The sequence below is a fragment of the Hyla sarda genome, chromosome 1, assembly GCF_029499605.1.
Source record: "Hyla sarda isolate aHylSar1 chromosome 1, aHylSar1.hap1, whole genome shotgun sequence".
NCBI lineage: Eukaryota > Metazoa > Chordata > Amphibia > Anura > Hylidae > Hyla > Hyla sarda.
In genome coordinates this window covers 416,160,384-416,175,026 of record NC_079189.1, presented here as the reverse complement: position 1 = coordinate 416,175,026, position 14,643 = coordinate 416,160,384, and the positions used below count along the sequence as shown (strand labels likewise).

General features: G+C 44.6%; 1 protein-coding gene and 1 long non-coding RNA gene across 2 annotated transcripts in view; one reads left to right on the top strand and one right to left on the bottom strand.

Moving 5' to 3' along the window:
* Positions 1 to 14,643, bottom strand: part of MYO1H (myosin IH) — a 151,456-nt gene that overhangs the window by 18,526 nt on the left and 118,287 nt on the right. The window contains exons 20-25 of the mRNA XM_056528858.1: positions 6,162 to 6,267; positions 5,520 to 5,637; positions 4,277 to 4,390; positions 1,519 to 1,595; positions 1,323 to 1,391; positions 250 to 334 (exon numbers count right to left, since the gene is read on the bottom strand). Of these exons, the coding sequence (XP_056384833.1) occupies positions 250 to 334; positions 1,323 to 1,391; positions 1,519 to 1,595; positions 4,277 to 4,390; positions 5,520 to 5,637; positions 6,162 to 6,267 (569 nt within the window). The remainder of the gene's footprint in view (positions 1 to 249; positions 335 to 1,322; positions 1,392 to 1,518; positions 1,596 to 4,276; positions 4,391 to 5,519; positions 5,638 to 6,161; positions 6,268 to 14,643) is intronic.
* LOC130281369 (uncharacterized) overlaps positions 1 to 14,643 on the top strand; it is a 36,973-nt gene that overhangs the window by 9,371 nt on the left and 12,959 nt on the right. The window lies entirely within an intron of this gene.

The following is a 14,643-nucleotide window of genomic DNA, read 5'->3' as shown; positions in this document are numbered from 1 at the left end:
GTTCTGTCTTTAACAAAGAGGTTGTCCTCATGGCTTCCTAAGGGTGTATTCACACATACAGTATCCTGCACATATTTGATGCGCAGGATTTGAAGTTGTGTTCAATCATTTAGTTTACATTGAAATCTGCAGCTTTAAACACAGTGCATCAACTATACGCAGGGTACTGTATGTGTGAATAGACTCTAAAGGAAAACTTTTTTCTGCTAACTAATTATTAAAAATAGTTACAAAGAATGCACTTCTTACTTCCGTATGGTTTGTGCAGCCCATGCTCGCTTCTTGGCAGCTCTGCGGGCCATAACTCCTCTCCAGCATGATTCCAGTTTGATAGCTAGAAAAGATAATAGAAAGGGATAGATGAAGTGACAATGATATTGTTATCACAAAAACTTTGATTCTAGAGCCAAACCTGTCAAGCGACAGACACCAATGGCATCCAAAGAATCCCATTGACTAAAAATGGGGGTCAGCCGGCTTCCTTCAAGATATCTGTCATGTTGATGCAAAAATAGCTATTCTTTCCATCAAGTCTTGTGGAACTCATAATGGAGACTCTGAATGTTGTATTAACATAGCTTAATGCCTTAATTTTACTTTAGTGTATTCGAAGGGTTACTGTCATTACATGAAACTTCTGACATGTCACAGAGACATAGCAGACATTTTAATTAGTGTCGGTCCATGTCCTGACTACGGTAGCATAGTTATGGGGGCAGAGATAGCAGCCACACACAGGCCCTATTGTTTGAACTTACCAAAATGCCCATGTGACACTCCTGAATTATAAAAGGCACATGGTAGATGTGGAACCTGGAACAGAGCTTTCATTGGGGGCCAGGAGATTCCAAATTTGCCCCTGCCTAAGAATTCCACCATTTTCCAAAACCAAGGGGTACAATCACTCTGCTGAGCCCTGTGCCCCTTCAGCTCCCAGCTAATGCTGACATAGTGGGTGTTCACTATTAAAAGAAATTCCTTCCCTAAGCAATTCTAGGAATAGTGAGTACCGACACTAATTGTGACACTACAGATTAAATAATTCCGTTAATTGTTAAATTACTGATGTCCTCAGGTTTAAAGTAAGAACAATTCATATTCAGCAATGATTGGACTATTTCAAAATTCAATTAATGTGTGACAATAAATTTCAACTTGAAGCACCCTATCTGTATAACATTACCTGTTTCACTGTAAAAAATGAATCCATGCCCTTATTTCCAGGCTACAGTACCACTTACCAGCACAATAAAACAGGCCTCTGTAAAATAAACAAGTTACTGGAGTTCAAAAATAAGAGCAAAATCCATGGGTCACTGTACCTGCTTTCTTCTGTTTCAAAAAAGCTCTCTTTCCTAAACACCCTTTGTATTTGGCTTGGATTTTAGAAACTAAAAATTTAAGAAAATAAGTACATTTAGGGCAATAATACAAACAAATAGAAAACAATATGAAATGTGATATATATCCAATTATGAGACCATTACGAGTGACAGGTTAGTAATAATTAATTATTACCCAACTGATGCTTTCTCACTTCAAATGCATCCACGGTGGCAAATAAAGTATAAGGAAAACGTATAAACAACTTCGTCCTAAAAAAAAAGAGTACACAACACAATATCCAATATCAATGTAAATGTTTAAATCATTTAGGAAAGATGGGCATAATAGAGAATGTTCTTTTTACCCCCTCTTATTCTTAAAGGGTACCAGAATGCAAAAAAAAATTATAATAATGTTTTATATGTAATAGTGACATGTCAGAAGTTTTGATTGGGGAGGGTCCAAATGCTTTAAGGTGTTGTCTGGTGTAAAGAGCTTTAAAGGGGTTGTCTGGTGAAAAATAATTTATACCCTATCATTACTCCGTGCAGGAGATCCGGGACCCCGCGATCTCCTGCACGGGGTCCAGGCAGTCTGCTGGAAGGGGGCGTGCCAACATCTGCACGGAGTGCAGGCCGACACGCCCCTCCATGTACTCCATAAAGATAAATGGAGGGGGTGTGCCGGCCACAGCTTCCTGCGGGGGTCAGACGTCAGCTTCCGGCAAACGTCAGCCCCGTGCAGGAGATGGACCCCCTGCAATCTATAACTTATCCCCTATCCTTGGATAAGTTATTCTTCACTGGACTACTCGTTTAATGATCACTAAAATTAACAGGAAGCAGCACTGAGCTAAGCTCTGTAAATATTTTATTATATTGTAAACTTTTCATGTGACAACACTGACAATATGACAATGTAAAGTAGTGAGTGCACAGCCTGTATAACAGTGTTTAATGTTGTGTACCCTCAAGATAATTCAACACACAGCCATTAATGTCTAAAGCTTGGCAACAAAAGTGAGTACAACACTAAGTGGAAATGTCTAAATTGGGCCAAAAGTGCCCTAGAGGCATTGCCTTAAGCCTCTGGGGTATGGAGTTCACTAGAACTTCACAGATTGCCACTGGAGTCCTCTTCCACTCCTCCATGAAAACATCAAGGAACTGGTGGATGTTAGACACCTTGCACTCCCCCACGTTCTGTTTGAGGATGTCCCTTAGATGCTCAACAGGGCTAAGGTCTGGAGACATGCATGGCCAATCCATCACTTTTTAACCTCAGCGTCTTTAGCAAGGCAGTGATTGTCTTGGAGTTGTGTTTTGGGTCATTATTATTTTGGTATACTGCCCTGCGGCCCAGTCTCCGAAAAAGGGGATCCTGCTTAAAAAAATAAATAATAATAATTTATTTATATAGCAGATTCTGCAGCACTGTACACTCATATTGGTCTCTGTCCCCATCAGGGCTCACTATCTACATTCACCTATCATTATATTTTGGAGTGTGGTAGAAACTAGAGGAAACCCACGCAAACACGGGGAGAACATGTAAACTTGCAGATGTTTTCCTCCGTGGGATTTGAACCTAAGACCTCAACACTGCAAAGCAACAGTGATAACCACTAAGCTACCAGAAGAATGTTGAGTCCATTCACAGTACATGTTGGCATTCCTGGTTCCCTCAAGGAACCGTAGCTCCCCAATGCCAGCAGCACTCATGCAGCCCCAGACCATGACACTCCCACCACCATGCTTGACTTAAGGCACAACACACTTGTCTTTTGTACTCCTCAGCTGGTTGCCATCCCACACGCTTGACACCATCTAATCCAAATAAGTTTATCTTGGTCTCATCAGACCACAGAACATGGTTCCAGTAATCCATGTTTTTAGTCTGCTTGTCTTCAGCAAACTGTTTGCCGCTTTCTTATGCTTCATCTTCTGGGACGAAAGCCATGCAGACTAATTTGATGCAGTGTGCAGCGTATGGTCTGAACACTGGCAGACTGACCCCCACCCCTTCAATATCTGCAGCAATGCTGGCAGCATTTACACCTTCTATTTCCCAAAGACAACCTCTGGATATGGCACCGAGCACATACACTTAACTTTTTTTGGTTGACAATGGCATGGCCTGTTCTGAATGGAACCTGTCCTATGAAACCGCTGTATGGTCATGCTTACAATGCTGCAGCTAGGTTTCAGGGACTTGGAAATATTCTTATAGCCTGGGCTTTCTTTATGTAGAGCAACAATTGTTTTTTAAGATCGTCAGAGAGTTTTTTGCCATGAGGCGCCATGACTAACTTCCAGTGACCAGTATTTGAAAGTGTGAGAGCGATAATACCACATTTAAGACAGCTCCCCTTTCACACTTGAGACCTTGTAATACTAACGAGCATCAGGAAGGGAGAATTGCTTATTGGGCCCGATGGATATTTCCATTTAGGAGTGTGCTCACTTTTGTTGTCAAGGTTTAGACATTAATAATAAAAATTTATATAGCGCAACACAGATTCCGCTGCGCTGTACACTCAAATTGGCCCCTGTCCACATTTAGGCTCACAATCTACAGTAAATTCGCCTATCGGTATGTTTTTGCTTATTGGAGAAAGCCAGGGTACCCAAAGGAAACCCACGCAAACACAGTGAGAACATACAAACTTGTAAAAGATGTTGTCCTTAGTGGGATCTGAACCTAGATTTGAACCTGTGTTGAGTTATTTTAAGGGGACACCAGATTAAACACTGTTATACAGGCTGTGCACTCACTACTTTACATTGTAGCAGAATGTCATTTCTGTCACATGAAAAATATAAAATATTTACAAAAATGTGAGGGATGGACTCACTTATGTGAGCTACTGTTAGACGTGTACATTTTTATTTGATTGATAATAGTTTGTATTTTCAATTAGATAAACACATACAAAAAATATAAACTTTACCTCCCAAGTTTGTATTCATTTGGTTGGTAACCAATATGCTTCACCAGTCTTTCAACTCCTTCTCTAGCAGGACCATGCCAGTTTGGCCATGTTTGTGGGCACAGTGATTTATATCTATATTGCAAATAAAGACTTAGGTTATCTCTGTGTAAGTCCACAGTTAATCTTCTAACAAGCACCAACCTGTGATAGAACCACAGGGACCAGTAAAATGCTATTCATGCACAAGGCAGCACGATGTCTAAATGTGTAGAATTGCATTTCCATCTAACTATCGCTGTATATGCCTATTATATAAAACATAATTCAGATTTATGTCAATTTACACACTGGGATTCATCAATTCATCATAGTGTTTGTGTTGTTTTTTGCGGTCTCTTCTAGGTTACCCTATATCGTCAATTGTGAGCAACATAAGGAGGCCTCCTTGGACATGCGACAGCAATATATTGTCATTTGTGGGCAAGATTAAGAGGCCTCCTTAGACCTGTGACAGTGATTCATGTTGGTGAAAGCTTCAATGAACAGAAGCCAGTTACCAAGTTCTTTCTAGTTCAGAGCAGAAGAACCCATCGGTTTCTGTCTTCATTCCCCCATGTTTTCACAAGTGTGGCTCCTATGCTCCAGTCAATAGGTTGGAACACTTAGAATTTTTCTGGGTTTTTAATGGTAACCCATTAACTATGGTTTTAACTATTCTTCAAATTAATTTACAAGTGCGTTAACATAAAGGAATCAGTGCATTTTTGTTGTGTATGACTAAAGGTGGCTGCCTGTTCGTCCCTTTAGGCCATGGCTACATGGTAACATTGGCCATGCGATATGTTGTCCCCTTACATCATCATATCTAATAATTGTCTATTTGTTTGTGAAACGACTTGTATCATAATGTGACTGGAATGTGACAGTCACCAAAAATCCAACTATCGTGGATTTTTCATTGCAGGAGACAAGTCGCATGCGATGTTGCCAGGACAAATTATGCGCAACTGCAACCTGCTTGCAAATTTTCTGTGTTTTGGCTATTCTTTTTTCCAGCCAAATCTCAACTGTAATAAATTCACGTGACAACAAGTCACAGACAAAATGCACACATATTTTGGTTGGTCACTGTTTAGCCCTAGCCTTATGCTATAAACAACACTTGGTTGTATGAATTTTTTTACACATTTTTATTCCACTTTACAAAAAAAGAAATAAATAAATAAACAAACATGAGAATCAAGTCGCACAAACAAATCACCTTTGTAAGAATGTCTCATATTTCCTACGGTACACAAATCCTGCCCTTCTGACTCTTAAATGCTCCATTAATCCTAGGTATTTCACCTGGTGTCTGACCAAGACGTCATCAAATATTCCTATGGCGAATAGATTGACGCAAACATCAGATGAAAATAAACATTTGAAAAATCGAAGCAAAAAATATACATATTAGCCATCTCTCTATGCAATTGATTTTGTCTACTTTTTCCCACTTTTCTCTCAATGGCATTGTTCTGGGATTATTCAGCACGTGTGCCACATTTATGAAAAGTTGTGCACAATATTGGGTAGCGTGGCTCTTGGGCAGTACACTACATGCTACATTAAGTGTTAATATATGTGTCCCATTAAAGGTTTTTTTTTCAAACAATTTCTACATATATGTCCTATTAGGGCATATGGATGTCATAGAAAGGTTCCCCTTCGATTGAAAAACAGCTTTAAAATAGTAGCTCTAGGACCAGAATGTTGGCACATTTATAGGGCTCTGAAATTTCTGATGGCAGCCCAACATTACATGTTTATTGTTAAGTTTATTTTCTATGTATTGTTATCTATTACAGGCCTGTTCTGCACTATAATCATGAATATGTAATATACAACATCAATCTCTTCTTACCTGCCTGCTTGGCATTGTTTGGTTTGATACACCTAATATATGCAGGTTCTTTAGACATCAGGATTTCTATTAGACTTGTCAAACTATTCTTGAACTGGGTGGTAACCTGAAAGTACAGGTACAGTAAAAAGAGTGAGGTGGATAGATTCTCCTTATTTTCTAGACTTACTATTTGAGATACCTGAAGCTTGTTTCACATTCACTGGTCTTACCATCTTGGTTAAATGTGTTATATAATATCCCTTTTGAAGATATTTTATATGAATTTCTGCATACCTATACTTAGATATGGCAATCGGTAATAATATAGGTACAGCAGGGGCGTGTCTTGCCATGCTACTGTGAGGACGCACTCTCCCTGTGCTCTGTCCCTTACCGCTCCTGTATAGGGGAAACCTGCTGCTAATGGGGACCAAGAGGAACAAAAAGCCACCCAAGCCTGGGGGAACCCCTGCTGCCTAAGGGGTTCAAATCTGTAACTTCTTTGCTCCACTGCAAACAGAGCTGACAGCCCAGCATCGCGGCACCCCCAGCCCAGCACCATCTTCCTTCCGGCAGCTGTAGCATATGGACCCGTCTCCTGCATCTCCCTGCACCCCCCTAGCACCCTCCGGAGCTCCGGTGCAGCAGTGCTCACCTGGTGGGGGTGAGTCATCTGTGCCCCTGAAGCCTGCCGACGTGCCCTTGCTGTATCTGCCTTCCCCAGCGTGCCCGGCCCTGCCTCCCTGCCTCACGAGCAGCCAGCAGCCATTACAGTGGCCATCTGACCACATATTGCACGCTGTGCAGCCACTGCCTGTTCTGCCAGAGCCCCCTGATTAGTGCCTGCAACACGGTACCAGCCGGCCCCCTGCTATCCTGAGACCTGGAGGACGCAGCTGAATTGGCCACAGTGGCCCCAAGTCCCCTGCTCTCCAACCCTCCCTCCAGTCCTGCAGCCTCCCTGCTATTTGTCTCAATGGACACTCCTGAGCCTCCCCCTGTGCCTGGCTCCAGTCTCCAGGGCTCTGCCACACCTCTGCTACCCTTTGCATACCTGGTCCATGCTCCCCACTGGACCCCTTCTGCCCCCCTCGTTCTCCTGCCACGGGGCGTGCAGCCTCGCCGGCCCCATCATGGGGTCCTCTAGCCTTTCCTCCTGGCCAACGATGGATGGTGACGGTGCTCCGGTTCCTCCCAGGCTCCACTCTGCTCCACCTCGATGGAGCCGTACCCCCTACCGGTGCCCCCAGCCGGGCCCTCTCCTGCTCACCGGGACTCTGCTTCTCCGGCTCTTCCTGCTGCTGCAACTCATCTTCAGCGCGGCACCAGACCTCCAAGTGGTACAAACGGAGGTGGATACATTGCGCACCTCTGTACAAGAGCTTCAGTCCTTTCGGGACAATGTTCAGAAAACAGTTGACTCCTTGAGCTCAGATTTGGATGCCCAAGTACATCACCATCACCTCCTGCACTGCCAGTTTGATGATCTGGAGAACCGGAATAGCCAGAATAATCTCTGTATACGTGGCCTTCCTGAGACGGTCTGCCGTCAGGACCTGATCTTGGTCCACATTGAACTTTTCAACTCCATCTTAAACCGCCCAGCTCGCACCACTATCGAAATGGACAGGGCACATAGCTGTAATCTGCCAGCTAAATTACTAAAAGCCTCTTCTTGCTGTCCTCCAGAATCGGAATGTCCCCTACTGCTGGGGCTTCCCATTTGCCCTCTCTGTCCAGATCAATGACAAACTGGTGACGCTTCGGCATCCATCGGACTTGCCCTTGTTCTTGCAAATGCTGGGTCTACCCCATATGGACTTGCCGCAATGAGACGACCTCCTGATGAACCCGTATGAGTAGCTTCCCACTGATATGCCTCCTGGTATTGTCTTGTCCTTGAATCCTGCAACTCCTCGTCCATAGAGATCCCGGAGATGGCCCCGCAGTTCCTCCATTTCCAGACGGGGTTCCCAGCGCTCTCCATAAACTCCTGCTTCTGGTACCACTGCGTGACCCGCAATGATACTGCATTTGGCTCGACCGTGCCCGCCCTTGTATCCTGTTGTAACCTGTGGAGACAGGCTGGCGGTCTTTACTTCCTACTGCCGGAACTGTTGAGTATGCTTATCTCCTATGCCCCCCACTCCCCTGTATTTTGTATCTGTGCTCCACCTTACCCCTCATTTTACCCCTCCTGTTATTTACTGTGGTCACTTTGAGCGGTCACACGGATTTCTTAAGCCTGTTGTTTCTTTGCTGCCTCCGGAGTGACATGGCTTATGTTTTTTGTATTTCCTACCCATGTTCCTATTCCCCACATAGGTTGTCAGTAGCGTTACCCTGCTACCACATTATTGCCATTGGCTGTCTTACTAGTTTTTTATGTGCCTTGTTTCAGTGCGCTTTTGCTCCTTGTTCTTTTTCTTTATCATGTGGAGACAGGCTGGCGGGTTTTACTTTCTACTGCCAGAACTGTTGAGTATGCTTATCTCCTATGCCCCCCACTCCCCTGTATTTTGTATCTGTGCTCCACCTTACCCTCATTTTTCCTGTTATTTACTGTGGTCACTTTGAGCGTTCACACGGATTTCTTAAGCCTGTTGTTTCTTTGCTGCCTCCGGAGTGAAATGGCTTATGTTTTTTGTATTTCCTACCCATGTTCCTATTCCCCACGTAGGTTGTCGGTAGCGTTACCCTGCTACCACGTTATTGCCATTGGCTGTCTTACTAGTTTTTTATGTGCCTTGTTTGAGAGCGCTTTTGCTCCTTATTCTTTTTATCCCTCCTGTTTCTGTCCCTCTCTTTTCTTCTCTGGAATTTGTATACAAGTTTGGCCATCTCGCCCTTTCCACTTGGTGTTTTACTTTCATTTTTGTGGCTCCCTTTTTGTAATGGCGTCACTTAAGGTTTCTTCCCTGAATGTGCAGGGGTTTAAGATCCCTGGAAAACGGGCAAAAAATTTTTCTGGCTTCCATAAACAGAGCTCTCATATTGTTTGCCTGCAGGAGACGCATCTCCAGCCAGGAACAACTGTCTGGATTCCGTAACCAGTATTACCCGACTTGATTCCACAGTAGCTCTCCTTCCCAAAAGGTTAAAGGGGTAGCAATCTTTTTCCATAAATCCTTAGCTGTGCAAATTCTTGATTCTCGTATTGACCATGAGGCCCGTTATGTGTTTGTGAAATGCTCTATTCAGGGTCGTGAATATACTGTTGCCTGTATCTATGCCCCGAACCATTTGCAACAAACTTTTCTGGAGAGGATGCTGGAGGACCTCAATGCTTTCTCACAAGGTATTCTAATTGTGAGTGGTGACCTTAATGCTGCCCTTAACCCTCCCTTGGATACCTCCTTGGGCTCTAGTGCACTGTCCTTTCCAGCGTTAAATTGCCAAAATGAACTTGAGTAAGCCAAAATCCTTCTGGGAAAATGTCTTGTGGACAGATGAGACAAAGATAGAGCTTTTTGGTAAAGCACATCATTCTACTGTTTACCGAAAATGGAATGAGGCATGCAAAGAAAAGAACACAGTACCTACAGTGAAATATGGTGGAGGTTCAATGATGTTTTCGGGTTGTTTTGCTGCCTCTGGCACTGGGTACCTTGAATGTGTGCAAGGCATCATGAAATCTGAGGATTACCAATGGATTTTGGGTCGCACTGTACTTCCAGCAGGACAATGACCTAAACATACGCCAAAAAGCACCCAGAAATGCATGGCAAAAAAGCGCTGGAGAGTTCTGGAATGGTCAGCAATGAGACCAGATCTAAATCCCATTGGACACCTGTGGAGAGATCTTAAAATTGCCGTTGTGAAAAAGTGCCCTTCCAATAAGAGAGACCTGGAGCAGTTTGCAAAGGAAGAGTGGTCCAACATTCCGGCTGAGAGGTGTAAGATGCTTATTGATGGTTATAGGAAGCGACTGATTTCAGTTATTTTTTTCCAAAGGGTGTGCAACCAAATATTAAGTAAAGGGTACCAATAATTTTGTCCAGTCCATTTTTGGAGTTTGGTGTGACATTATGTCCAATTAGTTTTTTTTCCTCCCTTTTTTGGTTTAGTTCCAATACACATAAAGGAAATAAACATGTGTATAGCAAAACGTGTTACTGCAATCCTTTTCTGTGAGAAATACTTCATTTTCTTGAAAAATTTCAGGGGTGCCAACATTTACGGCCATGACTGTATCTGTTTCAGACACTGGGCCTCATTTACTAAGCTTTTTGTCTGGTTATTTTGCCGTAGAGTGTCTGAGACATGTCAGTGTGCGCCTGTAAAATCCGACAAACCCGACATTGCACTGTGAAAATCCGAAGAGGGGCGTGGTCTTACGCAAAGGGGGTGTGGCTGGCACACAAAGGGGAGCGGTTTCACAACCCGACCGATTTACTATTGAATTCACAGAAAATCCTGTGGATAAATGGCTGGAAATATCCACCAAGAAAAAGCTGGTCAGAAAATGTTCCCGACTTTTCCCAATAGTAAATAGACACGAATCCTGCAAGTCTGAAACAGCTTTTCCCACTAGTAAAAACCCAACACTCTTAGTAAATGAGGCCCACTGCCAGTGATGCTATCCCGAGCCTTTTTTCGACCCTTAACTGCACTCTTTACTAAGTTTGTGTGGTCTGGCGGCCGACACAGGCTCTCTAAAGACATTCTGGTCAAGCCTAAAACAGATGGTGGGCTAGCTTTCCCTGATCTGTACTCCTACTACCTGGCTTCCCTAGCTGCCCGTATACTTGATGGATTTCATTCAGCCCAAGTTAAATTGTGGGTCCGCCTGGAATGAGTTGTCCCCTTTCCCTCTCACCTCCCTCCCTTGAATCCGTCCGTCTTACTGGACGGCAGCTTCCAAAAGCCTGCTCCCGTTCGTCTCCAGGGTCCTGCTGTACTCCTGCGTCCATCATCTCACCAGAATGGGTCTACTTCGACCATTGGGCCCCTTAACCCCCCCTGTCGGGAAACCCGAATTTTGCCCCGGGATCCTCTCCGGGAGGATTTTTATCTATCCCTCTACCGTCCCCCCTACCCGTTACTAATGTCCTCCAGTCCTTCTCTTTGAAAACTGTATTGGATATTCTGGGATCTGTCACGCCCTCCTCCTTGCATATGATTCAGTACCTCCAACTACGGCATTTCTATGACACATGGCGGGTCTCTGGTGAATTGCATAGAGAGGTCTCCGCCGTCGAAAAGCTCTGTCTGAGTACTGATAGGCCGACCCATATGATATCCCTACTGTACGCTATGCTTCATAACCATGACTCCCAGGCTTTGCTAGCCTCTGAGAAGGGTTGGGTTAGGGAACTTGACTACACCCCCAGCACTGTGGAATGGGTGACCTCCTTCATGATTTGTCATAAAGCTTCCAGGGCAGTAGCTCTGCAGGAAACGAATTATAAATTGCTCTCTAGATGGTACAGGGTTCCGGCCCTGCTCCATTGTTTCTACCCCTCAGTTCCAGACGTTTGCTGGAGGTGTAAACGAGATAGGGGTACACTCACTCACGTGTGGGTAACTTTTCCCTTGTTAGCTGACTTTTGGTCCTCTGTCCGGGCCTTAATTGCTGATATTACTGGTGCCCAGCTGGCTGATACCCCCCACAAACCCTCCTCCTCTCCATGTTGCCTAGCTCTCCTGAGTCCCTGCAAAAGTGCGTCACTGGCGTGCTACTGGCGGCTGCTAGGAGAGTTATACCGAGACGTTGGAAGTCCGCCTCCCCCCCTACCACCACTGATTGACTCTGTGAAGTCCTATATATACAGGGGTTAGAGGAATACTTGGCCAACCTCTATGGCTCCTCGGAACAGTATATGAGGCACTGGCACCTCTGGATGTACTTTGCTGCCTCTCCCCACTTTTTGCAATTTGGCCTTTCTTCCTCATCTTCTCCTCTGTGATCTCCCTCTTACTCCATGGTCTTTAGTCTCCTATGCTCCGGACTCCTTTTCCCTCCTCCTTTTTCTTCAGGTTTCTCTCCTTTATAGTCTTCTTGTCTTAACTGGTCCTCCCTATCTTGACTTTCTGTCAGTTCTTTTGAGCTTTGTTCTGCTTATGTTTTCTCTAGTTCCTAATGAATACCGGCTCTCTTCATGGGAGTGTGTTACCTGGTTTGTTATGTCCTACATTTATTATGAGCCTCCTACTTGGCTCGAATGTACTTGTTGTTCTGTCTGTTCAATAAACTTTTCTTTGAATAATATATATATATATATAAACAAAGATAAGTTAGCCAGCACTTTTGTTAATACCAAACTATTATATGTACCTGGCCTCTTCTGTTGCTATATATATATATATATGTACAGCAAAAATGATTATCAGCAGAGATCCTTGGAGTTGAATGTATTCTAAATCATAGTAAGTTAAAATTTTGTGAGAGTATACAGAAAAGCTTGCAAAGGGGATAAAATGTATTTCCCTTGCAGGCAAAGAGTCTACCAAAGGAGTACATAACCATAGTGGCAGACAGGGCCGGATCATCATTGGCGCTCCTGAAGCGCCGGCTCCGGGCCCCGTGCCCGCAGGGGGCCCCCGTCACATTCAGGACATCCCTGTGTTCCGAAAAATCTTTTCAGGACACGAGGATGTCCCTGTTACCTCTCTGCGGCCCCGCGTCAACTTTAAAAACACAGCGACCGCCGGGAGGTAGCACACGCAGGGACGTCACTGACGTCCCGTGCCTGCGCCCAAAAAAGAGCAGAGTGGACACGCGCGAATGGTAAGTCACCAGCAGCACGTCGTCTTCAGTGTTCTGACCATCGCTCCTCTCCGGTCCCGGGACCTACTGCTATGGCCCATAGGGGAACTATACTGCACCTAATGAGGGAACTATACTGCACCTAATGTGGGGAACTATACTTCACCTAATGTGGGGGAACTGTACTGCACCTAATGTGGGGGAACTATACTGCACCTAATGTGGGGAACTGTACTGCACCTAATGTGGGGAACTGTACTACACCTAATGTGGGGAACTATACTGCACCTAATGAGGGGAACTATATTGCACCTAATGTGGGGAACTATACTGCACCTAATGTGGGTAACTGTACTGCACCTAATGTGGGGAACTATACTGCACCTAATGTGGGTAACTGTACTGCACCTAATGTGGGGAACTATACTGCACCTAATGTGGGGAACTATACTGCACCTAATGTGGGGAACTATACTGCATCTAAGGTGGGGAACTATACTAAGCCTAATGTGGGGGAACTGTACTACACCTAATGTGGGGAACTGTACTACACCTAATAAGGGGAACTGTACTACACCTAATGTGGGGAACTGTACTGCACCTAATGTGGGGGAACTATACTGCACCTAATGTGGGGGAACTATACTGCACCTAATGTGGAGGAACTATACTGCACATAATGTGGGGAAACTATACTGCACCTAATGTGGGGAAACTATACTGCACCTTATGTGGGGGAACTATACTGCACCTAATGTGGGGGAACTATACTGCACCTAATGTGGGGGAACCATACTGCACCTAATGTGGGGAAACTATACTGCACCTAATGTGGGGGAACTATACTAAGCCTAATGTGGGGGAACTGTACTACACCTAATGTGGGGAACTGTACTACACCTAATAAGGGGAACAGTACTACACCTAATGTGGGGAACTGTACTGCACCTAATGTGGGGAACTATACTGCACCTAATGTGGGGGAACTGTACTGCACCTAATGTGGGGGACTATACTGCACCTAATGTGGGGAACTGTACTACACCTAATGTGGGGAACTGTACTGCACCTAATGTGGGGGAACTATACTGCACCTAATGTGGGGGATCTATACTGCACCTAATGTTGAGGAACTATACTGCACATAATGTGGGGAAACTATACTGCACCTTATGTGGGGAAACTATACTGCACCTTATGTGGGGAAACTATACTGCACCTTATGTGGGGGAACCATACTGCACCTAATGTGGGGAAACTATACTGCACCTAATGTGGGGAAACTATACTGCACCTAATGTGGGGGAACTATACTGCACCTAATGTGGGGGAACTATACTGCACCTAATGTGGAGGAACTATACTGCACATAATGTGGGGAAACTATACTGCACCTAATATGGGGAAACTATACTGCACCTTATGTGGGGGAACTATACTGCACCTAATGTGGGGGAACCATACTGCACCTAATGTGGGGAAACTATACTGCACCTAATGTGGGGGAACTATACTGCACCTAATGTGGGGGAACTGTCGGGAGGGGGGGTCATCATAATGAAGTGCTCCGTCTTCCAGGCAGCCTTAATCTGGCCCTAGTGGCAGACCGTGTAGCTGCTATGGAACCCTTGGAGAGAGAGGGACCCAAGCCTGGTTGGTCCCATTCCTTTTTCTATTAGTAGGAGACTGTGCTTAACTCCTCTCTCAAGAGAACTGCATTATCAGCAAATTAATGGAGGCAGTATTGACCAATAAATGGGCCATGGAAATAAAGGGGAAATATTGTTCTAT